Genomic DNA, 25,645 nt, shown 5'->3' with positions numbered 1-25,645 from the left:
TACCCTACAAAACGAATGCCATCTTGTAGAATGGCATCAATGTCCTCAAATGTTTCACTTACGTGTCATGAATGCTGGGGCCCTAATTTTGCCTCACCTCTGTCAAAATTGTACTGCTGGGAGATAATCTCCCCCCAGTATTTTGCACACTCTGCAGACAGTTTCTTTGGTTTGTCTAGTCGACGAATCGCTAACGCTTGGATGTGTTTTTGGAAGGCCTCTTCTGTCATGTCCTCTATGGACTTTTCCATGGTAATTAAGAAAGCTTCCACTCTGCTTTCTAGGTAGTGAGGTGGCTTCTCCGACTGGATGATGAACCGTAAGCCCTGTATGCCGTTGGCTCGGCGTGGCCCACTGAAGACGATATAGCCTGAAACAAACACCAGCCAGTCAGGACCTTGGCATCTGAGATAAGGGTCACTTTTAATCTTTCAAAAATTATCCTGTCAGAGCAATTAAAACCACTTTAGGGCTTTATATGATTCTCCTCTGAAGAAATGAGCAATTAGAATATCTTCAGCTCCTAAGGACAGCGCAGAAGAGCTCTCTGAAGGATAGTTAGAAAGTTGGAGTTAACAAAACCCCTGTCCATCATTCAGACTCGACAGTCCCAGGCTCCTCACTGTCTGCTAGTTAATCCCCTTCAATCCATGTTACAGTTATTCTCATTTCTATGAAATGCTGGACTCCTTTCCATCCCCTAACCATTGTCCTAGCTCGGTTTCCTTTCACATCCAAGCGCCTTACGTGAACTTGCCTCCACTATTGCATTTCTTGTTAGATAACCCATTCCTGGACCAACTCCATTCAGAGTGCACATCTTTAGAGAGCAAGTAACTGAAGGTCATACTTCCATCGTCAGCCTGTGGGCTCATACACTACCTCCTGTCTACACCTTTCCTAAACGACGTCCGTGGCTTGCCTCCTCCGGCTGCTCTGCCCTAAACCACACCTCCCTACCCTCAGTATAGCCTTTAGAGTCTGAACACTCTTGGTTGCATCCGCCACACTGTACTACAATTACTCCTTACAGGTCTGCCTTCCTGATTAGATTGTTGGCTCCATGAAGGGAAGGACCATCCATAACTTATCAATTTTTACTGTCCAGCATCTACTATGGTGGTTGTTTAAAAAAAGATTGTGACCTGGGGAGACTCACCCAAATCCTTTTTCACTGGTTATTCAAAGTACATTACTGGGGCTTGTTTCTTTCCTTAATTGATCAAACCTGCCAGGATCTCCAAGACTTTAACAGTACCTAAAACTCTGCCTGAAAGATTTCCACAATAGACACTTACTGAGTACCTTCTATATGCCCCAGGCTTAGAATACAAAGATGAATAAACGAAAATACCTGCCCCCTCAATGAACCCAAAATTCAGTAAACCTAAGCTTCTCTGGATGACTTCTTCCCGCCTTGTCACCCATAACAGCCTGCCCTTAGCATCCCACCCAAAATGACCTCTTTATAGACATATATGTAATGTAAACACAGTGTCATCTCCTTAAGAATCTCTCTAATCCAAGAGATACTAACTGCTTATCTTCTAGAAATGGATCCCCCACAAATAAAGCTTTCACAGTCTTTCTGAGTAGAGCACACTTGAAGCATCATGCTAGGGGACTGTACATGTGGAGAAGGCTCTCGAGGACAACGGCGGTTCCTCAAGGACTGAGGTATCCTGCTATCCCCTGCTTCCCCCTCACCCAGCTGCTCCTTGGTGCGCAGGGTGTTGAAGCAAGGCTCGGAGATGATCTGACAGAAGAGCTCCAGGAACATGTTCTCCGAGGTGCTCTGCATGTCTGTTTGGTAGTATATCTCGATGCCACAGTTATTGTGAACTTCATTCCTCTGCTGATAAACAAACCATCCTCCTAGGAAGTTTCAAGAAGAGAGCAACACGTTCAAAAATTTATTTAGGGTTTAATAAAGTTACTGTTTTGTTTGGCTGTATGAAGTGGTTCAGTCTGGTTGGTGTCTTTCGGCAGTTCCAAACTACAATTAATTCATTAGGAATGTGAAACTCAATATTAGGGGAATCCTAATACAGTGATCTGTACTTGGTAGGCCCTCGATAAACACTCACTGACTTTAAAGGGCAAAACACTTATAAAAGACTCATTTTATGGCTAAGTACTAATGCTAAATGAGATCCATAGTTAATAAAATCTACAATGTAGTGTACATACTAGATTAGAACTAGCTAATATCTATAAGAACCTCAACAGAAATACCACCTATGTTTTGATAACCATACAGAACAATTGTTTCAATTACTGGTTGTGCCATTATCTACTCAGCATTCTATTCCTAGTATTGTTTACCAACACCCACAGCGAAGGTCAATTCACAAATTTACACAAATGTGCAAAATGCTTAGAGATGACTTAGCCTAACACCTCACTTTAGAGATGAGGAAACTAAAACCCTGAGAAGTGGGGTGACTCGTTCAAGAACACAAAGTTGGATGGTGGAGAGCTAAGACGAAAACTCAGATATGCTGATCAAACATTTCATCAAAGTTATAAACAGATGGCCACGCTTTATGATCTGATAACTATTTCACGAGCAGTAAATGTGACTAAGCAAATACACCGTGTTTAGTAACTGCCTGATGACCACGCAATATGGTTTTTGAACGGCAGTTCGTTCATTCACTCATTCATTTGGCTGTACCGAGTGGCTTGTGGGATATTAGTTCCCCAACCAGGAATCAAACCCAGGCCCTCAGCAGTGAAAGTGTGGCATCCTAACCACTGGACTGCCAGGGAACTCCCCTGAATGGCAGTTCCTGATTCTCCCTCTCTGCCACGCTGCAGTGGCTGAGGAGAAGCTTGAAACGAACCATTACCATGTCTGTGATGACTGGCCATGCAGAATAGCAGTGCTGTGCTCAAGATGTCTTTGAGCATTCAACAAAGAGATCCTGAGGTAATGCTTTAGTAGCTACTCAAGTGAGCCACACACAGACTCCAGCCTTAAGAAATGTATAGCCTAACAAGGGAGATGAGGTGCACTTCAATCCCAATGCAAGAGAACAAGTGCTGAGTAGCTTAAATAAGGGAAAGTTCTGAACACCTGTGCTGGGGGGTCAGAAGAGGAAGTGATTACTTTTAGAAAAAGTTAAAGAAAAATCAATGCTTCTCATCCCTGGTCTAATATACTTCCCACTATACAATTCTGAACAATATTGAAAATAATGCTTAATGAGTTCTATATCAAAAGAAACCACTGCTAATGCAAAAGTAGCCCAACACTGCAAAGTCCATTACTATCAATTCTTTATGTTAATTCCTTATAAAATATGCATATGATGAATACATGGTAATAGCTGCACCTGTGAGTCTTCTGCCAAAGCCTCCTATGGGCTCCTAATTCTAATTTCCATTTTTTATAAATAAATTTTATTTCATGCTTCCCAGTCAACATTTGTTTAGTTACTAATCTCCTCTGCACTCAATTACCACACAATTCCAGTAACATCCTCTTCAAAATAATTGCCTACCTCCAATTTTATCTCTTTGGCCCTCCTATGGAAAATTTTCTTGAAGAATTATCTATCTTTAGCTATAAATAGTAGAGGATCCCAGTAGATCTTCACCATAAAACTACATATTATCATCCAAGTGACTTCAACCCACCTGTAATCACACATAATATTATGTCAAAGTGGTCCATTACCAAAGATACATTTCCACTTACTGTCAGGGAGCTGAACTTCTCTATACCGAACCAGCTGACTTGGAAGGAGAGGTTTTGTATGAGCGTGTTCAATAAGGGTGTCTTCAACCATCTGCATAACTCCTAATGCAGCCTGTGGAATCAGACAGGTCATGGCACATTACAAAACCACAAATGTATCTTGATTAGATAGTAGCCCATATGAAAACAATATGCTTGTGAAATAAACCTAGTTTATCATAAAAGTGGATTTTTAAATCTTAAATGCATTTGATCCTGTTCAAATGGATAAAAATTGAACTTGTCAATTTGCAATAGAGTCAGTTTGGTAGCAGTGAGGAAAGACAGAGACCCAGACAATCATCAGCCCTGATCTCCATGCTGGGAAAAGGTGCTGCTGATGGAAGGGTGGTCCCAAGTCAGTGACCTACACCACAGACACCTGGGGTTAGAGCAAAGCAAAGAAGGTAACCATAAGGCTTTATTCTGAACAAAACTGACCTGGGGAAGAATCCTGTCTCAGCCACTTGTCAGCACCTGACCTTGGCATGTTGATTTGGAGACAATGTAACAGAGTGTAGAGTGTGTGGGCTCTTGAGACAGACTACCAAGGGAATTCTGGAACACCTTCCATGTGCTAAACACTTGGCATGTACTATTTAATGTAACCCTTATAAGTAATTTCACCAATAAGGAAACTGAGCACAGAATGATTAGGACATTTTCAGAAGATCACATAACTAGCCAGCGGCAGAGTCAGCATGTGAATCCAGGCTGACTCCACACCATGTGCTCTTACCCGCTACACAGTCCTGCTGTCCTACAGAGGAGGGACAACTATTCCCATTTCCTCCAAGGATTGCACGAGTCAGGCAACAACAGAGGAGACAGCTGTGAAAGTAGGTCCACAGCTAACTACGATCATTCTGCTCCCCCATACCCTCCCCTACCTTCCTGCATAAGGCAGAGAAGGCTAAGTCAACCCTAAGGTGCTTATACAGCCACACTGTGGTGGTTAGTTAGTAGTCTTAGACCAACTAGGGTAAAATTTTCTCTTGCAATGATCCATCAAAGATCGCTAAAACCTCAATCACCCACCTGCTTTGTTATGTTTCCATGAAGAAGGGCTTCAATGTGCAGCCGTGACAGGAGCTGAGGTATGAAGGCCTTAAGGCGAGGAAGGGTGACGTCTGTAAACAGGTGTAAGAAATAATAAGTTCTACCTATGAGGTTTTTTTTTTAAAAATTTGAGACTTACAGAAGAGTTGCAAAATACTACAGGGAGTTCCTATACACTCTTCACCCAGTTTCCTCTTCCATTAACATCTTCAACAAGCACAGGATGGTGATCACAACTAAGAAGGTAACACCGGGCAATATTAGTAACTAAAACACACTTTATTTGGATTTCAGTTTTTGTACTAATATCTCTTTTCTGTTCCAGGATCTAATCCATGATCCCATCTTGCATTTAGTCATCATGTGTCCTTAGTTTCCTCCAACCTGTAACGGTTCCTTGGTCTTTCCTTGTCTTTCATGACCTTAAGATTTTTGAACAGTACTGCTCAGTTATTTTATAGAATGCCCTTTATTTGGGCGTGTCTAGTGTTTTCTCATGATTAAATTTAGCTCATGTATTCTTAGAAAGAATACCCCAGAGGTAATATGTCTTTCTCAGGGCATCACATCAGGGGCACATGATGCTGATGCACTGTAATACTGTACGTGATGTGAAAACTGATCACATGCTTATGGTGCTGTCTGCCAGATGTCGGTACTGTAAGGGGACTGTTTTAATCTTTTGGTTATAATTAAGTAACTCACGTGTGCTTTACAAGCAATTAGGAAAAGCCACCCCACCAATGCCTACCTTTCCCATTATAATTTTTAAAAAATATTTATTTATTTGGTTGCACCAGGTCTTAGTTGCGGCAGGCGGGCTCCTCTTAGTTATGGCACGTGGGCTCCTTAGTTGTGGCATGCGTGTGGGATCTAGTTCCCTGACCAGGGATCGAACCCTGGCACCCCCTGCATTGGGAGTGTGGAGTCTTAACCACTGTGCCACCAGGGAAGTCTCCCACTATAATTTTTAAATATTTCTTCTGGAGGAAATACTTTGAGACTATCCAGATATCTTGTCCTTAACTGTTTTACCCACTAATTTAGCATTCAATGGTGGATACTGCCTGACTCAATTATTATTATGGAATCCTAATAGTGAATTTTCTATTCCCCTCATCACTTTTACTTCTTTTGATTTAATTCTTCAGTAAAGAAGAGTTGTCCCTTCTCCATTAGAACACCATAGTAACAAATGCTACAATGGATGCAAAAATTAGTAACTAAAATTTAGAGAGACACAGGAAGGGAATTTACAAGTGCTCACTATGTATGAGGCATTTATAGATGTTATCTTATAACCTATAAGTAATGTGCTATTACCCCCATTTTAAAAGTGAGAAAACTAAAGTTAAGAAAATTTAAGTTTCTTGTCCAAAGTCATCAAGCTAGTAAGTGGCAGAGCTGCATTTGAACCTTGGTCTAATTACAAAGTGCATACCCATCCCGCTCCACTGCACTGCCCTAGAAGCCCCCCTCACTAGACACCCTCAGCACTCTCTGCAGACTTCTAGAGCGACACTCAGTCTCTTTGCCTCTACAAAAACAATCTGTTTACATTTATGCTTTGCCACTAGACTGGAGCTCCTCGATCCAAGAAACCCCACCTAACTAATCATTTTTTAATCTCAAAAACCTGCAGTCTGGCGCCTGGTGCATAGCAAGCAGTCAGTAAATGCTGTTGGACCACACCGAATTCTGAGGTTCTTGCCACCCTGGCACCTGGATAGCTTAGAGTCATCAGGGAGCCGGCCTCTCACATTGAGTTGTCTCCAGATTAAGTCACATTGGCATTACTAGATTATTTATGAATATATATATCAAAACAGAATGATTATTAGAGCAGAAAATTTCAACTAAAAAAGTGCTGACATTCTCTTTATAAAACACATTTTAGGAAGGCATCACACGCCTATGGGAAACTTTAGAGCTAAGTCTGCTTAAAATTCATGTACCATCCTACCCAGAATCTAACAAAGGGGGGTAACCCCCAAATCTCTGCTTTTTGATCATGTTTAATGCAGGTTCAGTCCCTTGAAAATATATTTAAAATCAATTATGTGGTATTTTTTTAAAAAGGTAAAATTTTTGCTATTAACCAGATGTTAGACTCACAATCATTTTGCAAAGAAAGGTGTATTAACTGTCCAAATTAAAAATGGATCTGTTCTAGTTAATGAATTTTATAATATACCTACTCAACCAATAAAATAATGACCTTTAATGCTTTGCTCTTGATTTGTCACTGAAGACATCAAAGGCATAGCAATACATAATAAGTAAGGACTTGTCATAAAAGATCATTAAAAATTCACCAGTATTCTTTTTTCTTATTGCTGAGATATAGGAAGAAAGATTAATTGGTAAAGTAATGCTGAGAAGTGGAAAAGATAAAACAATAATAAAGTGTGATATCAGCCTACATTCTTTCCAATAAAACAACCCTGAAAGTAATTTCATTCCATTGAATAGATATTCATTAGACACACACTGAGGGCATAATATACTAGATACTAAATAAAGAGGATAAAAGGAAGGTATAATTCACTGCCCTTGAGGAATTTAGGACTTTCAAACAAAACCTCTGAAAATCAGATTTAAGGTTTTAGGAGAAAAGCAACAAAAGATAACTCTTCAGACTTTACATATTTTCCATTTTTTAACCAAACTGAATAGATCTAAAAATGCCTAAGCATTCTTTCTGTGTGATAAGACTTTCAAGCCCAGCCCTTCTTCTTTTCTGAAAACTTCAGTATTAACAAGCTAAGTGCTTGGGTGAAAACAGTGTCGTCCGCAGAAATCTATGAACAGTAACAACTGACTGCTGCGGGTCCAGGTTGAAAACAACAAATGTGGTTAAACTGCCTGAATACAAAAGCCACTTCAAAGGCCACCACTGTTAGTGGAAAAAAAAAAAAAAAGTATGCACAGCTGCCTTTAATGGAACTACAAGTTATTAGAAAGCATAAACACTAGGTAATAGGATAAAACCAAAATGATTTTAGAAAAAAATGAAGAAAGCATTAAGCTGTAAGTAGAAAGAGTCTCACCATCTAGGGCTTCTTTTAATTCATCTTTAGTCCAGGCCACTTCAGTCATCAGCAAGCGGAGGTAGTACATGGCGTGCTGGTGAGGCTGCTCAGCTCGGAAATTGTTAAGAGATCGCATATACTAGTGAAGGGAGACATGGGTCTGTTAATTTTATTGATCCTTTTAAAATCATTTCAAAAGATTAGCTATTATCAAACTTCATTTTGCATAAATCATGTGTTACTGGGATGCAGGGATATCTGCTTCTTCCTCCTTTTGGAAGTTATATAATTTAGAATGGGACTTACTCCTCTCTCCCCTCTGATCCTTAAACTAAAAAGCATGCTTTTCCTTCTTTTCTTTTTTTTTGAAGTCTTCTATGTTTTTTTAAAGTAATTTTTTTGTTTTTTGGCTCTATGAATAAGAAATGTAAAGTTAAGAAATGTAAAATGTAAAATTCTGAGAACAGAACTTCAATTAAATTCAATTAAAATATATGTTCCTTATAATACCAGAAACAGTATCAGGAGTGAGGTGTGTACACAGAGTCTTAAAAGTGAATGCATGTTATATTTTCAAAAGTTTTTTTCTTTCATTTTGTTTCTTGGGTTTTTTTTTTTTTTGCTGTGCCACATGGCATGCGGGATCTTATCTCCTGGATCAGGGATTGAACCTGTGCCCCCAGCAGTGGAAGCGCAGAGCCTTAACCACTGGACTGCCAGGGAAGTCCTGAGCATGCTTTTTCTTTGTTCAGGATGCTGCTTTACCCCTAGCATCTGACATATACTCTAAGTGCCTTCACTATGGGATCTCTTTCATCCCTCCGAAAGTTATCTCTAGTTTTCAGGGCCTTCATCTCTAGGCATCCTTCAATTCTTCACCATAAGGTCAGCCCAAAAGTCTCTCTAAGCAAGCAACACGGATATGTATGTGTGTGTGTGTATATATATATATATAAAATATTGAATCTTACTTTGAAAACTGATGATAATTTCTTTGGGTGTACACTGAAGGTCATATATAGTTTGGCTTTTAAAGTAGCTATCCATCCCATATTTCCATTACTGGGATAACCATGAGTTGAATTTAAGCAGAAGATCCATCAAGCCTAAATAGTCTGCCCTAATATGACAAGGCTGTCATGGCAGGCTGCGGTCCCAGCCTACAGAATCAAGTGTTCTTCTTAAATGGAAGTTGAATGAAACCTTCAAGGAGTCCTCGAAAGCCACTAGGTCTACCTCAGGCTCCTCCTCTGAAAGTCAGTGCTGTCCTAGCTCTTAGGGCCTACAGAGAAGGGGGCCAGGTATCCACCAGAGTCTCCCAGGCTTTCCCTCTGGATAGAGTTTAGGATTTAGCAAAGACAGGATGAAATGACTGCCACAGGGTCATGAATGCTTTTCTTCCTCGTCTCTTTTTCAAAAATGTTCATGATATGGCAATATCACCTTATGAATAAAAAAATAAATTATAAAAATAAGTTCAGACAACTTACTGCCTCTTTGATAATTTCAAATCTCTTTTCATCAATCTCAAAGGTAGCCATTTTCTCAATGATCTTCTTTAGCAAAATGGGCTGCTTGTCATTATAACCTTTCACCGAAAGCTACAGAAAGAGTTCAGGATATTAAAAGTCTAAAATATGACCATGAAACAACTTAAACTTGACTTTTAAACATTTAGAAAATCCCCAAACCAGGTGTATCAAAATAAAGCAAGAAATTAAATGAATCTCATTTCTCATAAATATAGTTTAACACTTAGGAAGATAACAGTAACCGTCTTTATTTACTAATATCCAGAAGCATAATTTTGCTTTTCCCAAACAAAAACAATAGCAGGAAAACTTACCTGGTGCCAAAATACAGCAGCACACACTATATCAACAAAATTCAAGTTCTCACTAAATAAAAATTAATTACAGAATGTGTTTTAAGTTTAATCTTCAAAAAGAATTTCTAAGGAATGGTAGGCTTAAGGTTTTTTATAGGTGCATTAAGAAGGTAAAAATCATAGGGGAGTGTTACCTAGCAAACTATTGGATATGTCCCCAAATTGTTTCAATACTTTTTTTTTTAAATTTTTATTTATTTACTTATTTATTTTTTTGGCTGCGCTGGGTCTTCGTTGCTGCACATGGGCCTTCTCTAGTTGCGGTGAGCGGGGGCCACTCCTCCCTGTGGTGCGCGGGCTTCTCACCGCAGTGGCCCCCCCCCATTGCAGAGCATGGGCTCCAGGTGCGTGGGCTTCAGTAGTTGTGACACATGGGCTCAATAGTTGTGGCTCACAGGCTCTAGAGCACAGGCTCAATAGTTGTGGCACACAGGCTTAGTTGCTCCGCGGTATGTGGTATCTTCCTGGGGCAGGGATCAAACCCGTATCCCCTGCATTGGCAGGCGGATTCCCACCCACTGTGCCACCTAGGAAGTCCTCAATATTTAAAAAAATTACCTTTTAAGAAATTAGGCAGCCCCAATTCTGTATTTATTATATGACATTTTGCCACTTTTCTCGCTCGATGTTGCCCAATAAGGATCCATACATCTCACTATTTGCTTGCTTGGTGAGTTCTGCTGATGTACCAAAAGCCAGTGGCAAAATAGATGTGAAGTAAGGATACACTGTATGTACTGTTTGGATTTTGCCTTAGGACAATTTACTTTAATAGTTTCTGACAGCATAACATTTTGAAAAGCAGGGGAAGCCTGTTATCATATTTCCTACTATTATACTGCCCATGGTGACAACCATAGCAGTAGAGGATACACTGCAACTAGAACATCTCTGGAAGCCTCTACCTTATGAAAATTGATAGGTGAGAACCTCAGCAGGAGTGAAGGTCACTGGCCATGGGAAGCACATCATGTACCGTGGGAACTAGACTAAAACTAGCAGAAAGCCCATTTTGTCACAAATTAAAAATTATTTATTTTAATGGTAATATGTTACTAAAACTCAACAGTGAAAAATAAACTATAGATTGTTACTTTTCTATTTGGATTTTTTTATCTCTGAGCTCCAAAGTTCCCTGGACTCTGAGAATGGTTAGGTTATATACATTCTTATACACTATACAAAAATTACCAGAAAAGTCATTTGTGTGAAGAAAAAAAGTCACTGCAAAATAAATAAAATTTAAAACCCTAAAACCTTTTGTATAGAATTAGAGTACACAGCACATGCTCTCATTTTAGTTGTTACGAAAACATACATTTTCAAGAAAAGTGAAGATGAATGTGTGCCAGAAGAGGCATGTTCATTTGGAAATGAGATATTAAGTTTGGAAACTTAGCAGAAATGGTTTCAAGAGAAAGGATCTAGTTATTTCTTGGGATGCGTTTAATAATGCTTATTTTAAAACACACTTAAAAGCAGTTAATGATACATGCTACAAAATAAATTAAATGAAAATGTCAGATGTGTTTGAACACAAGAACTTTCTACTACTGTCAGCAGAAATAAAGAAGCTTATGATAATATAAGCAACATCCAGCACCACAACAGTAACTATGGGTTTCTTTCATTTACAGACGTTAATATATTCAAATTCATGGAAAGAACAACATGCTTTTATGATTAATATGTTAAACATTTCAAGCAGAGGAACATGCAAATAAATGTAGCACACATACATGGTCACAAGATGCACGAAACTCTACTAAATCATTTGTTAGTGGAACGAATACTAACTTGAGTTCTTCAACCATTAAAAAGGTGCAAGGAAAAAACCATCAATCTTCTTGTTTTAAAATGCAGAAGTTAATAGTTTTCCCAAGCTCAACATAATGCTTAAACGGTGTGACGCCTTTTCTTTGGTTTTCATTTTACTTACAAGTATTGCATTCATTCCTGATGCAATGCCATAGCTCAAACCTGAGAGGCGTGCTGCATATGTATACTCTTTTAAATCATCCTTCAATAACCTGATAAACAGGTATGTCATGTTGCAATGGAGAGGATCAGCATAAATGTAGCGACTAACAAAAAGAAGAACAAAAGAAATGCTTTGATACCTCAAGCAGTGGCATGGTAATGAAGAAACATGACCGAAGAGTATGAATATGCAGCCTCATGATCTGAATTTCTAGGGAAACAGTACAGGCCAACCTTCTGTTTTACAATGGCAGGAAGGCTTCATTCTCTGTTGTCAAAGACCAAGACTTCAGATACAGAATGGGTGAGATCTAAACCTAAATCAGCGTCCAATTTTGTTTTGAGGAGAAAAATATGACAATCTAATGAAGGATGTTAAAAAAAAAAAAAAAGGAAATCAAGGAAAATTTGCATAATATGAATGGTATATTGAACACTTAGAGTAAGAGCTAACTTAAAAATTAAATGATGAGAAAATACGATTAGCCACAAAGATTTAAAAAAAAAGAAATTAAACTCATACCCTCAATCAAAAATGCTTCCATCAAATCAATATAAAAAATGTTGATGAGTGGAAGGCTCTAAGACGTGGGTACTTACATACATCCCATAGATGGTATTTTGGAGGTCATAGCTCAAGCCTGCTAGCTCTGCTGCATATGCATACTCGTTGAGTGAGTCTTTGAGGAGCTCAAGGTACAAATAGGCCATGTTACAGTGCAAGGGGTCCACATAAGCAAATGGGCTGGAAGAAAACGTTGACAGTAAAATAGCTGATTTATTACTTCCCAATGTGATATGGCCTTTCGAGATGGATCAAGGAACTGAACACTGGTTAAAATAACTTCCTGAAGATACGCTTTGAATTCCTGAATTTGTCTCTTCTCGTGAGGGAAAAAACAAGATGTCTTAAAAAAGAAGCCTGACATAGGCCATGTGTACTGGTAGTGGTGAAGAGGGAGAAAGACTTGCTTACCCCAGATGGCGTGGGAGAAGTGACAAGTTAGAAACACTGGGTAGGTAAGGAGTAGGAACTGGCTAAAATGCACGCCTACGTTTAGGCTAACAGGAGGAGGTACGGCTGACACAGCTGCGACAGCATCCGCATGTCCTCTTTCTCCCTCTAAGCAAGCCATACCCTTGGTGGACAGGAGGATGAAAAGTCTGTGTGCCATGATTATATAAACTTAAAAGAGAAAAACTGAGACTTCAAAGAGAAAAATTAAGGCCTGTAAAAATGTTAGCTTATCTCTGAGTTTCCCCCCAAACCAACAGACTGAAACACTGTCAGTAAAGTAATTGATAATATCCATTACATAACTGCAGCCAAAACTAGGGAAAAAAAATATTAAAATAGGAAAATTTTTAAGTGAGAAGGAGCAACAAAGGAGAGGGAACAATTATAGAGTGCAAGAACTAAATAGGACTGCAGAGATGATCTAATTTAAATCTTCATTTCCCAAATAAGAAACATCATTTTCCTCATGTCAGCTGGGCTGGTAGCAGCAGAGTTAGGATTCAGATTTAAGTCAAATGACCTACTCATCTGACTGTGTGACACTGCTTACTTTTATGAGAAGCAAGTAAAAGATTCCTTCATTCGACAAATATGTACTACATTCTTACTACAATGCTAGGCACTTTTCTAGGTACTGGGAATAAAGAAAGAACAAATCTGGCAGAGTCCCTGACTTCACAGAGTTTAGAGTCTAGTTGGAGGAGACAAGTAATAAATTTAAATATGTTACATCAGGTGGTGATAGTGTTAATGAGAAAAATTATGCAGGGTAAGAGGAATAGGAGTGATGGGTAGTGGTGGTGGGACAGGAAGATTGCTAATTTACATAAAATTATTAATCAAGGTGACATCTGGGCCCAGACCTGAAGGAAGCAAAGGAGCAAGCCCTGGGGATATCTGGGTAGAGAACTTTCCAGGCTGAGGAAACAGACAGTGCAAAGGACCTGAGACAGCCTCCTGGCTTGGTTTGTTCGGCAGCAAATTAAAAATTTCACTCTATCTACAACACAATAAATATAACCAATGAACTGATAGCAGAGCCAGCAATTTTATCAAAAATTAATAATTAAGTAAAAATAGGGCTAAAATGCTTAGCCACGGAGAATTAAAATCAAAGAGAAAATTCTAAAGCTATATAAACATTCTGAACCTGGTAAATCTAAATAATACTCTGTCATTTAACCTTTCAGTATTATGCATGATGACAGACTTCCTTCTTTAGTCAAACAGCAGTTCAGAAACTTACTAGCATAACTCACAAAAGCATCAAAACAAAAGAGTCCTTAAAAGGGCTCATCCCCACAGGTACCCTTCGGTGGAAGTGAAAAGCCAGAAAAAAACAAATCTGGGAGTCCAAAGCCATATGGCTCAAGCTCAGAACACAATTCCAAGAAGTATCCTAAGATGCTGTATCTGCAGCAGCTATGCTGGTGAATTGGAGAGGGTCCTGAACTAACTATTAAAAGGGAACATGATTCAAGTGCAATGCTTAAATCCTGGTTTACTTGTTAACTTAAAACATATCATTTTGTAACCAGATGTTATATGCTTAAGTATGGATCACAGAGTTAAAAACTGTACATATGCAAAATATTATCCTATTTCTGAAAAGATTAAAAGGATATACACAAACAGAAAATTTATATCAGAATGTACAAGAAACCGAATAGTGTTTACCTCTAGAGAGACCAGAACACAGAGAGGGGTTGGTGGGAAGCAGACATTTTAAATTCTGAGAACTATGCTGGGCTGTTTAGAGAATGCAAAAATGTCAAATGGTCTCTCCAAAGGTATTCTGGAGCCAAACCATAGAAGACAAATGGGAAGGTGTGACAAGCTGCTCAGAGTGTTAAAAGTATCACTCTGAATATCAAAAAAGAAAACCAGCTTTGCAATGGTCTCTACCCACAGCATGCCATAGTCAGAAAGCCCATGTTTCAAGGGTTTAAAAAAAAACAAAAAACAAACAAAAACCCCACTAACAATCTCAGTGCAGCTTTAGATAATCTATGAATCTCATGCTATAAATAAACAATGTTTACATCCCTACAATCTAAACATACCTGTGGTGAACTATTAACTTTCTACTTAGAGATTCTTTTTCCCTTTTCCAAAACATTTAAAACATATCTAGCTTTAATTTCATGCCAAGCAAATCAAATAAAAATTAATGAAAAAGTTATTATACTGAACATTATTAAATAATGATATAGGTTTATTTTTATAAACACAGACCACTGAATTTTAGAAATATAAAATTATAGAGTGCAAACTCACAAAGTAAAAGCTGAATTGAGTGATAATGTTATCACACAAATAAAAGGAGACAGATAAACTAAAGATTTATATTGAGAAATCATTGCAACAGTGGCATTATTCATAAATTTTACTAAATATCGTTTACCAAGCCAGGAATAGAGAAAGCAATATCTAAGGGCTCCAGACAATTAAAGGCCTGAAAGGGACTCAAGATCATTTAGTAACTACTACCTCTTCTTCTGGGCAAGTCCAAGAACACACAACCAAAACCACAACAGAAAAAACACCCCGAATTATTTAATCTTTCTTCAGTGAAACTTCTGGTGAGTCTGTAGCCTTCCCAGATCCCCAAATCCTGAAGGTTAGGAAGGTCCTCCTAAGAGCTAACATAAATCATTTCAGTTAAAGAGTGTACTCATCATTGGAAAGGAAGAGTTAACAACCTTGGTTCCTACAATATCCTTAAGAGGAAGAAGTGGCCTTCCCTTGTCTAAATAATTCTTAATTCCTTTTATTTCCAGACACAGGTCCTTAAGGAAGCAAGGAAAACTTTCAGAAATGTAATTGTTGATTTTTATAGGAAGTTTTGTAGCTAGATTCATTTTACATACCTGAAAAATTCAAAGTTGAGACAGGCCTTGGGCAAGAAAAACTTATCATCTTGTTTGAACCAAAGTTTGCTCATAGCTGTATCCTGTGATGGAGAAACAATATGTTTAGGGAAATATAGGCACATTTGGCAAAAATCTTCAATTGAAACCCTTCAAGAGGGGGAGGACAGAGGCAACAGCTGAGTTTTGTTCTGGAGAGGCTGCTGTCCCATGGCCTTGAAGCATACTCAGAGGTCAGCTGGTAGGGAGCTGGAGAGATGACCGGTGATTCCAGGAACAGAGAGAAATCACCCTCTTATCAGCACCCCGGGTCAAAGAGATGGGGACACAGTGGAGGAAGAAACAGACAGGAGAAGCCAATAACAACTGTCCTGTCCCTGTCTTTCTGGACGCTGGGACACAGATGCAGGAGTCCTTGAGGGGTGGGGTGTACGTCAGTCAGCCTCCAAAGTGGGCCACATGGATCCCTGCCTGCTGGAATTCACACCCTTGTGTGGTCCTCTCTCCTGCATTGGACCAGGGTTGGTTTCTGTCTGACCAAGAGAATATGGCAGACATGATGGTATGACACTTCTGAGATTAGATTATAAAAGACACTGTGGCTTCCACCTTCATCACTCATTTTCCCTCTTGGATCACTCACTTTGGAGGAAGCCATCTGCCATGTCAAGTAATTCCATGGAGAGGTCCATGTAGTGACGAACTAAGGTCTGCCCAAAACCACACAACTGAACTTGGAAGAAAACTCTCCAGCCCTAGCTGAGCCTTCAGACAACCAAAGCCCCAGCCAACAGCTTGACCACAACCTCATGAGAGACCCTGAGCCAGAACTACCCAACTAAGCTACATCCAGATTCCTGTCCCTTGGAAATTGCACAAGACAAAGTAAGTGTTTGTGGTTTACAGCTGCTGAATTTTAGAGTAACTTGTTACACAGCAATGGATAACACAGCCAAGGATGAACAAATAAGCCACTCCTTTTGACTCTCTACGCACTCATTCATACTGTATTTTAAAAAGTCTTAAAGTTCACTTGAAACTACCTTAAAATTCTGACAAGGGATATAAATGGTTTAATGTTCTCCTTAGTTTGTGCTAAGATGGCCTATTTAAGACAAAAAATAAAAAATAGAAGTAAATAAGCTTTCTCTTTGAATAAACTAACCTCTAACTCATTAAAATGTCACTTTTAAAGAAAAATGACTGTCTCATTAATAATCTAGTTGCTTGAGATAATTTCATAGTCCTAAACACTAATTCTTGTCTCACTGAGTTAATCTGAATGTTAGGTCATTTGAAGAAATGGGGAAGAAAGATGTTTGTCTATGGTGGTAAGTTTAGAAAGAGTTAGTTTTAAAGTTTAGAAAAGGGGATGTGCTATAATAATTTGATCCACTTTTCTACATAATCTACCCAAGGTGTGAAATAATGACATGAAAAGAACATTCTGAAAAAGAAAACCCCCTTCTCAATCATTCTTCCTACTGGCTTATAACTCCATTAACTTCATATAACTGCTCTGTCAAAATAAGAAAGAACTGTTTTTAAGGGCAGGAAATCTAATAGCTTCCCCTGGATATGCTCTTCCAGGCTTTAGAGATTCTTTCTTATCTCTGACTTTCATGATGCAGCATAAATCTACCTTGTTATTGGGTCTTCAATGAAAATGGAAAAAAGCCTGCTACCTTTCAACAGACTTGTAGTTATAGTCCAGCCTTACTATTTTATTGTCTGCAAAGAAAACAATTCCCTACATTCTATGCTGCATAGTAGTTTTAACATTTCCAGTCTTCTTAGTTATTCTCTCTGCAACTTTCCTGTTATCTATGGTGCATGAACCCCCTCAAATCAACATAGTACCAAATGCAAGAAATCATCTCTCTAGTCCCCTCGGTGTAATAGGTCTGTCCCCTAAATTTAATACCACTGATTCTAACATATTACCTTAATAAGAGAAGGGTATGGTGTTGCTTCTTTTTCTAATGATAAAATCTCAAAATTTGTAGGAATAAATTCATTCTTCGTTGGAAGTTTAAATTTCCCATTCAGATCAGCATCTTGCCATTTCTGGATGAATAGTGGAAAAAAAAGCATATACAAACAAAAGCAATTAGAATATGATACAAGAGTTTAAAACAGTCACTTTGCTTAATATCCAGGCAAATGATAAGGGAATAAATGTCACACAGCATTCTTTTCCATCATATATAAGGAAGCTACTCCCAAAATCTATCAATGACTTTTCATGAAACTTGAGTTGGAGTCTCTGGAATCAAGGTTTTACACTTATCTATCTGTCCTCTTTATACATATCTAAAACGACCAGCTGAGGTGAAGGAACAATCTGAGACTGTGGAACACTGAGGCTAACTGATGTGTGAAGATCAGATTTGCTCTAGCTCTTTAAAGGATGGAGAATAATCTGCAGAGAGATAAATTCCCACAACTGCTAGACAACAGATCATTCAAAAGAATTAAACTTTCAGCTACACTAAGTTACTTGCATGTTGGCTTGAAAACTAGGTTAAAGGAAGCTTCTTTCACTTCAGCACTTCTAAAGGCCTGGTCCACTCCTCTCTCAGATAACTACATGAATTTTCAAGTGGACCAATATTTCAAGCACAAGGTTAAGGACAAAGTTGAGTTTTAAATCTGGATTGTGGGACAAGATTGATACAACCTGCAGGCTGGATCTGTTCCATGAGCTACTTCCAAAAGTTAACTGAGACAGATCAGACCATGACTGATAAATTCTGATTTATAAGACTTTTCATTATTTAAAAAAAGCAACCAACTGCCAATGATTCTGGGTTCAATAATTTGGTCTCCAGGTGATTCAGCACAGTCTTGCAGCTCTTGCAGTTCTATTTTGGCCTCTGCATTTGTGTCTTTTGGCACTGGGATGGTGGGGATGTTGGCCATATTATTTATATGTAGCAACTTAAGTCTCCAGTATTGCTGAATTATAGGAACTGGTAAACATTTAGCAAGTAATTTCACTGCTGAGCTTCCAGATCAATTTGTTTAAATTCCTATTTGGGGCAGGTTTGTCGGTCAGAGTTTGGTGAACAGGGGTTTTCCCTTGTTTGAGGCTTAGTTCACACCCCACACTAATTCATGGGAGATCAGCTTTCCTCACAGTTTAGTAAGATGGACATTTTCACATACTAAAGGGCTTCAGTTATCTCCTTACATGGTGTGAATACATCAGAGAAGTACCAGCAATAATTTTTTCTTAAACTATTTTTTCTCTGTATCGTCATTACCCTGGAACATTTAAGAAATGTTCATTACTCAAGTTTAACTAGAATTTAGTCATAGCAAGGCTTTCTGGTGTCTCCCCAGGAAAAAAGGACACAATCTCAAAGTTACACAGCCAATGAGAACCAAAAAAGAAACAGCACTAGACAAGTAGATAAGATTCACAAACAAAATCCTGACTCCTGATGAATGGGGCAGCATACTATCTATATACACCTGTTTTGAAACAAATCATAATGACCCTATGTTGACAAAAAGAGCAATGATACAATATGAGGCATAAAATACAGCCCGTCCTAAAGTGAAGACCGTATGAATCCCAGAAATTGCTCTCCACCTGTGTTCACTGCAAGACTGTGAGCTCTCAGAAGCCCTTGCATCTGTCTTTCAGGTTCTCTATTTCTATCTCTTCCTGCCTATCTTGGTGCCTTTGCAACCCTGTGTACTATGGACTTCAATGATCTTTGACTGCATGAGGCTGGGAGTCTGTTTTACAGTCCTGCTGGTCTGACAGCCACACGAGAAGATGGCTATAGTGCCATTTCTTCATGAAAAACCTAAGCTCCAGTTCTCCGTCTCCCTGTTCACGCCTCTTGGGATGATACAGACAGTACTGGGCCATCACTCTCCACACTCTGGGCTGTGGATTGGTTGATCCAGGGAGCTCATGTTCTTTGTGTCCCTCATGCATCAGGCTTGTCCACAGATGCGTTAACCCTACCTTAATGACTTCGTCTGGTATAGCTTCTTGTTTGTACTGGGTTCCATACCACTCTTCTGTGCGATCAGTTTTTCCTTCAAAAGATTTGGAAACTATTGCAACCCTAGAGATAGATGGAAAAAAACCTATAAACTCATACTGTATATATAAGTTTATAGAATCTGACTCATGAAAATATAAATAATATTCAAGAAATGTGTTGGGCCTCTAAGACCCAGTAAGTCCCATGAGGCGTAGCTGAAATGGCAATGTATGAAGAGAAGTCTCTGATCATAGTCTCTGTTATTCTTTGGTTATAGTCCATCATTTTTGGTGTGAAAAGCTGCTTGCAAGAAAAATTCTTGTTATGAATGCTCTTGACTAAAATCTTAAAAGGAGAGTAGCTAGGGAAAAAAATGGAACCAGGTCAGTTGAAAAACAGTCCTTAAAAAAGCACAACAAAGTACTCTTTCCCAGGAACAGCTCAGGCCCAGGGTTACAAGCATGGTTAAGAAAATTTGTTGGCTCATTCAGAGATCTAAAAAAAATTAAAAACACTCTTTCATTACAACTTGCTAGGTTTGTACTCTGCTGTTATCTTTTTCCTGCCAGACACGACCATCAACTGTGTGTACTACACCTATGCTGGCCTTCCTACTGGCTAGGGGAGATGGGGACAAGACCAAGAAAAACATCTCTACCTTTCTCTGATGGGATAGTAGAAACAGCGCAGAAGATAAGTCAGAAGGGAAAAAAAAGTTCAGAGAGGGAAGGCAGAGGTAAAATCATGTCAAAAGATTACAAGTAGAGGAGCAAAAGAAGCCTCTGTACCAGTGGAGCTTCTGTCCCTGTGTGGATCACCAGGGACAGTTCTGCCTCTGCTGCCTTTTAATTATCAATGTTGGAATCATTTCACTTTGACTAGCAGGCTCAACCCCGGGCTGGGACCAATCCTATTTTGAATCTTGTGGACAGAGTGCTAGGCCAATAGCTGGGAAGGCTTGCCATGCAGTCAATCCTGTTATTGGTTTCACTTCTTCTTTATGTCCCAATTCAAATAACTAGGTTCATGTCTGTTCCTGCCTGTTCTCACTTGTTGTTCCAGAGGTTAGGTTCTAGCCTCCAAAAGTCAGTCTCACAGCTGATTCAAAGCCCACTACTTGCAATCAAAATTCCCCTCTACTGAACCCCCATTCATTTTCAGAATCCTAATCTCTGTGTTCCAAACACCTGCCCATCGTTGGACCTCCCCAATTTCAATGTCTGTCTGAACCACCATCTATTTCTTATTCATTCTAGATAAAATACTCTACCTGGCTAACTGGACTTGGCTTTCTCACTTGCTTCAGGGTAGATATCATAAGCAATCTGACTCACCTATCTGTTAGAATGACTGACTGATCTTCTAGTTTTGGGTGTTCCTGATCTGGCCTAGCTGCCACTGACCACCACCAGTTCTAGAAAAGATGCTAAATATGAATATGTTCCACTGAAACATACAGAAGAATCATAGGGTTTAACAGATGAAAGAGTTCTGTTATTGTATCTAAAATAAGTGATACATGCTGGCAATCTGAGAATTCCTTATGAGGGGTATGTGTAGCATATATAGAACTCACATGGCCACATGAAGGGTATGTGATGTTTCTTAATGGCACTCATTCAATACATGACAGAGTCAGCTAAGAGTGGTCACAGAAATTGCTTCCACTCCTGTTGATTTCTCAAAGAATGAATGGATTGATTCTCAGGGAGACTTCTGAAAAATGCGTTAGAAGTAGAATTACGTGGTAGAAAGGTGGTATTCCATCTTCTCTTCCATGAGATGCTTAATACTAGAAAAATTTATTACTTAGATGGCTCTAGCTTCCCTGAATGACAGCCCATGCATCAGAATAATGAACAAGGGATTGATTACAACTTGTGAAGGCTGGAGCATTCATTTGGCAGTGGACTTGCCCTCTGGAACAGGAAAACTTTAAACTCAGTTCTGAGAGAGAAGGTGAAAAAATTCAGGGAAAGCTGCCAAATGCTCTGGAGGATGACCATATAACACAGAAAGAAAACGACCTGGGAGGTTGTCCACTAATGCTCAGATTAAAAAGGGGAGAGAAGGGAGATTTATGAGGTACAATCCTAAGGGATTTAGATACTTAGAAACCAAAGTAAAGTGTATGGACAACAGTCTAAATGTTACCATAAGGAAGTAAACATGAAGTAGATAAGGGTAGCTCCTTAAACTAGGCAAATAGCAAATACTGTACTAACAAAAAGAGATCTTTTGCAGACCAAGAGTTAGTGTACCACTGGAGAATTCAAAACTGAAATACAATGGAAGAGTATGTATTTTCCAATAAATTATGAAGGGGGGGAATAACAGAAGAGACAGAGCAGACACATGCCCAATGTACACAGAAATCTATGAACCAGAGCGTGCAAGCCCAAGAGCACCTGAATTAGCAGAAAAGACTCACAATAATCAAGGTACACTCAAGGTACACCACAGAGAGCTGCAGTATATTTAACCGCAGACAATTGAGAAAAACTGGCACAGATACTGTAGCACCTCAGACCACCTGCTGGAAACCTAATTATAACAAAAAATGGTCTTGATGAGTTTTTTCTTAAATATATGTGGCGGTGGGGAGATCCTATTCTTTAATTCCATCCACAAAGAATTGGCTACTGACATGATCTTTAGAAATATGAGAGAAAATGACCTTTTATTTTCATACTGAAACTGACAATAGTAAGAAAAGGAAACAGTAAGCTAGAATGAATGCTGACAATTGACTTCGAGTCAGCCATATAAGTGTTCGGCGGGAATGAATAGCTGTTGCTGATGGAGTCCATTCAGAAATAATCCTGACTACAGACATTGAAAGGCAATATGGTTCCCAAGGAATGAATTCTCATGAGACCTTTCTGCAAATAATCCCTGAGAGAGAAAAGAGGGAAGACAGCCAAGAAAGAGAAGAGGCTTCACAAGTAACTATGATGAGTTAAAAAAAAAATTAGCAGAAAGTGCGCAGACCTGGCCATAAGAAGCTTGGATTCTGCTCAATACCATGACTCACATTCTTCGACATCCTGCCAAAATCACAGTTAAGATCTAAATTAAGTAAGTCTCTGGGCTTCGGTTTCATTACTTTTTAAGTATGGATTCAAACTAGATGAACTCTACACTTCTACTAGTAGAATTACACAATATCATGATATCAAATCATATTTTTAAAACATACATAACAGCAGAAGAAAGAAGGCATAAAAAAAAAATCTACTGGGACTTCCCTGGTAGCACAGTGGTTAAGAATCTGCCTGCCAATGCAGGGTACAGACATGGGTTCAAGCCCTGGTCCAGGAAGATCCCACATGCTGCAGAACAACTAAGCTCGTGCGCCACAACTACTGAGCCTGCACTCTAGGGCCTTCGAGCCACAACTACTGAGCCCACGTGCTGCAACTACTGAAGCTTGCGCACCTAGAGCCCATGCTCCACAACAAGAGAAGCCACCGCAATGAGAAGCCCACACATACAACGCAGAGTAGCCCCCACTCACCACAACTAGAGAAAGCTGGCATGCAGCAACAAAGACCCAATGCAGCCAAAAATAAAATAAATAAATTTAAAAAAATAAATTAAAACAAAAATCTACTGGGACTTCCCTGGTGGTGCAGTGGTTGGGAGTCTGCCTGCCAACGCAGGGGATGTGGATTCGAGCCCTGGTCCAGGAGGATCCCACATACCGCGGAGCGGCTGGGCCCATGTGCCACAACTACTGAGCCCGTGTGCCGCAACTGCTGAGGCTCACATGCCTGGAGCTCGTGCTCCACGACAAGAGAGGCCACCACAATGAGAGGCTCGAGCACCGCAACAAAGAGCAGCCCCCATTCAACGCAACTAGAGAAAGCTGGCGCACAGCAACAAAGACCCAATGCAGCCAATCAATCAATCAATCAAAAAAAAATCTACTGATGAGACTCTAAATCAAACTTAAAAAACAGTGACAGGAAGGTTAAAGTGCTAAGAAATTGAGGTTCATGAAGAGTATTTCAAAATTTTTTTCTAAAAAGGGTTTCTTAAAGTAAGAAGGAATCAAGAAAGGTTAGGCTAAAAGTTTAGAGAATTCAATCAACTTTTACTGAGCCCTTACTAGCTTGAATTCTGGGAAAGATGTTTTAAAACACAGTTCCTACCTAGAAGGAACTCATAATCCAATAAGACACATGACCTAAAGCAAAATGCAATATGCTGATCCCATGTGAGCAGATACAGGACTACATGGATCTTTAAACGGCAAAGGTGGACCAAACAACAGAAAAAAGGAGTTGAAGCCCAGGATCGGTGAGTGAGCCAGCCAAGTGACTCAAATGAACGCACATCTCCAACAGAGACGAGAAACATTCTCTGATGCTTAGGCAACTAACAAATCCCAGCAGGATCATTGCTTATCATCTTTTAGAAGTAATGGATGACAGGAGAAGAGGCAGAAGACTGAAGATTGGCAAATGCCCTGATTTTCAGAAAGGGAAAGGAGTGTGGCCTAAAAACCATAAACCAGTGGATTAGGCACTGACCTCCTGACAAAATTCTACAGTCAACTGTCAGACTTCAAACATCTGGACAGAAGGCAGTTATCACTGGGAACTACATGGATGCACCAGGAATAACTCCTCCCAAATGAATGGATTTATTTATGACCTAAGTAAGGCATGTGGCAAAAGCCCGACAGCTGTATTGTGGGTTTAAAATGGTAAAATGGGCACCTAATGATAGGATCAAAGAAGGTGGATGGTAATGATGATGAAATAGTAACAGGTAAACATCTTTGAAAAGGTAAATCAAGTCTCAACATTCAAAAGAACTCTCTAACAATTAGGACTGGCAAAAATGGAATTGGCTACCTTGGTATTTAATGAGTTCCCTATCCTTGAAGGAATTTAGCTGAGGCTGGTAACTACTTGTTAGAGATACTGCAAAAGAGATATACACTTGACAGAGGTTGGATTAAACGACCTTTAAGGTTCCTTTCATTCCGAAGGGTTTTCCTGTTAATTCTCCTACCTGGTTGCAATGTAAAACTTGTCTCAGTGGGTATTACAGAAAATAATCTTACCCTCTAGCAACCCCAATCTGGCCTGGCAGTTGGCATTATTATCCGAGGCTGTTCTGCACTATGTCACTGACTGCAGTTACAATTATAACAGCCACAGAGATCAATTCTATAGAGGAAAAAGTGCTTTCTTCATTAAAGGTGAAGGAAGAGAGAAAAAGAGGTTCTCAACTCTAACTGTATAAGATATGGAATTTAGAAACAGGCAATTTAATTAAAAATAAAATGTATGTTCCTGCAAATTCACTCCTATAAACTGTTGCAGGGTCTGGGAACTCCCCAGCAGTCCAGTGGGTAAGACTCCACACTTTCACTGCTGAGGGCAGGGGTTGGATTCCTCTTCCGAGTCAGGGAACTAAGATCCCACGAGCTGCGCAGTGAGGCCAAAAAAAAAAAAAAAAAAAAAAAGTGTTGCGGGGTCAAATAACTGGACCTAGGACAGCAAAAATTATATGAACATAATTAAGTCATGATTTTTTTCTTGCTAAGAAAAAAGCACATCCTTACTATATGATATAATCTTAAATAGCATTACCTCATATCTGTACAACACTTTTCAACTTTGCTAAATCATTTTGCATCACACAGAAAGATAAAGTACCACTGCATTTTGCAGGTGGACAATTTTCAAGGAAATTAAACGAGAGTCAGTGTTCATGACATTATATAACTTTTCACATATCCCCTTTGCAGAATAATGAACTCTGAGGTTTCACATTAGTTATTCAATAAACACTGGCTGAAGGAAAAAAGTGATCTATCCAAGACAGCAAGACTAGTAGGTGAAGAAACTTTAAAAAGTGTTTATTGAGTTATATGATTAAGTTTAAAGCTCTTTCTCCTCATTCTGATGGGGGGTTTTGTTTTTAGAAGGTATATTATAAAATTCAACAGAATTTAGGTTTTTTTTTTTCCCCAGAATATATAAGCTACATTGAAGAAAACAGAAATATTTAAATTGTTTTACTTACCTAAAATGAT

General features: G+C 39.1%; 1 protein-coding gene across 3 annotated transcripts in view; it reads right to left on the bottom strand.

The window, feature by feature from the left end:
- Window positions 1-25,645, bottom strand: part of IDE (insulin degrading enzyme) — a 108,602-nt gene that overhangs the window by 10,816 nt on the left and 72,141 nt on the right. For 2 of the 3 annotated variants that reach the window (XM_057734247.1, XM_057734249.1), the window contains exons 12-21: window positions 19,572-19,674; window positions 17,534-17,656; window positions 15,590-15,672; window positions 12,302-12,446; window positions 9,324-9,434; window positions 7,852-7,972; window positions 4,781-4,872; window positions 3,704-3,815; window positions 1,708-1,875; window positions 98-370 (exon numbers count right to left, since the gene is read on the bottom strand). In XM_057734247.1, coding sequence (XP_057590230.1) covers window positions 98-370; window positions 1,708-1,875; window positions 3,704-3,815; window positions 4,781-4,872; window positions 7,852-7,972; window positions 9,324-9,434; window positions 12,302-12,446; window positions 15,590-15,672; window positions 17,534-17,656; window positions 19,572-19,674 — 1,331 coding nt within the window. Of the gene's footprint in view, window positions 1-97; window positions 371-1,707; window positions 1,876-3,703; window positions 3,816-4,780; window positions 4,873-7,851; window positions 7,973-9,323; window positions 9,435-11,660; window positions 11,806-12,301; window positions 12,447-15,589; window positions 15,673-17,533; window positions 17,657-19,571; window positions 19,675-25,645 lie in introns of all 3 variants that reach the window. The other variant, XM_057734248.1, reaches the window with a different exon arrangement.

The sequence above is a fragment of the Hippopotamus amphibius genome, chromosome 5 (assembly GCF_030028045.1).
Source record: "Hippopotamus amphibius kiboko isolate mHipAmp2 chromosome 5, mHipAmp2.hap2, whole genome shotgun sequence".
Classification (NCBI taxonomy): domain Eukaryota; kingdom Metazoa; phylum Chordata; class Mammalia; order Artiodactyla; family Hippopotamidae; genus Hippopotamus; species Hippopotamus amphibius.
This window is presented reverse-complemented; position numbering and strand designations above follow the sequence as displayed.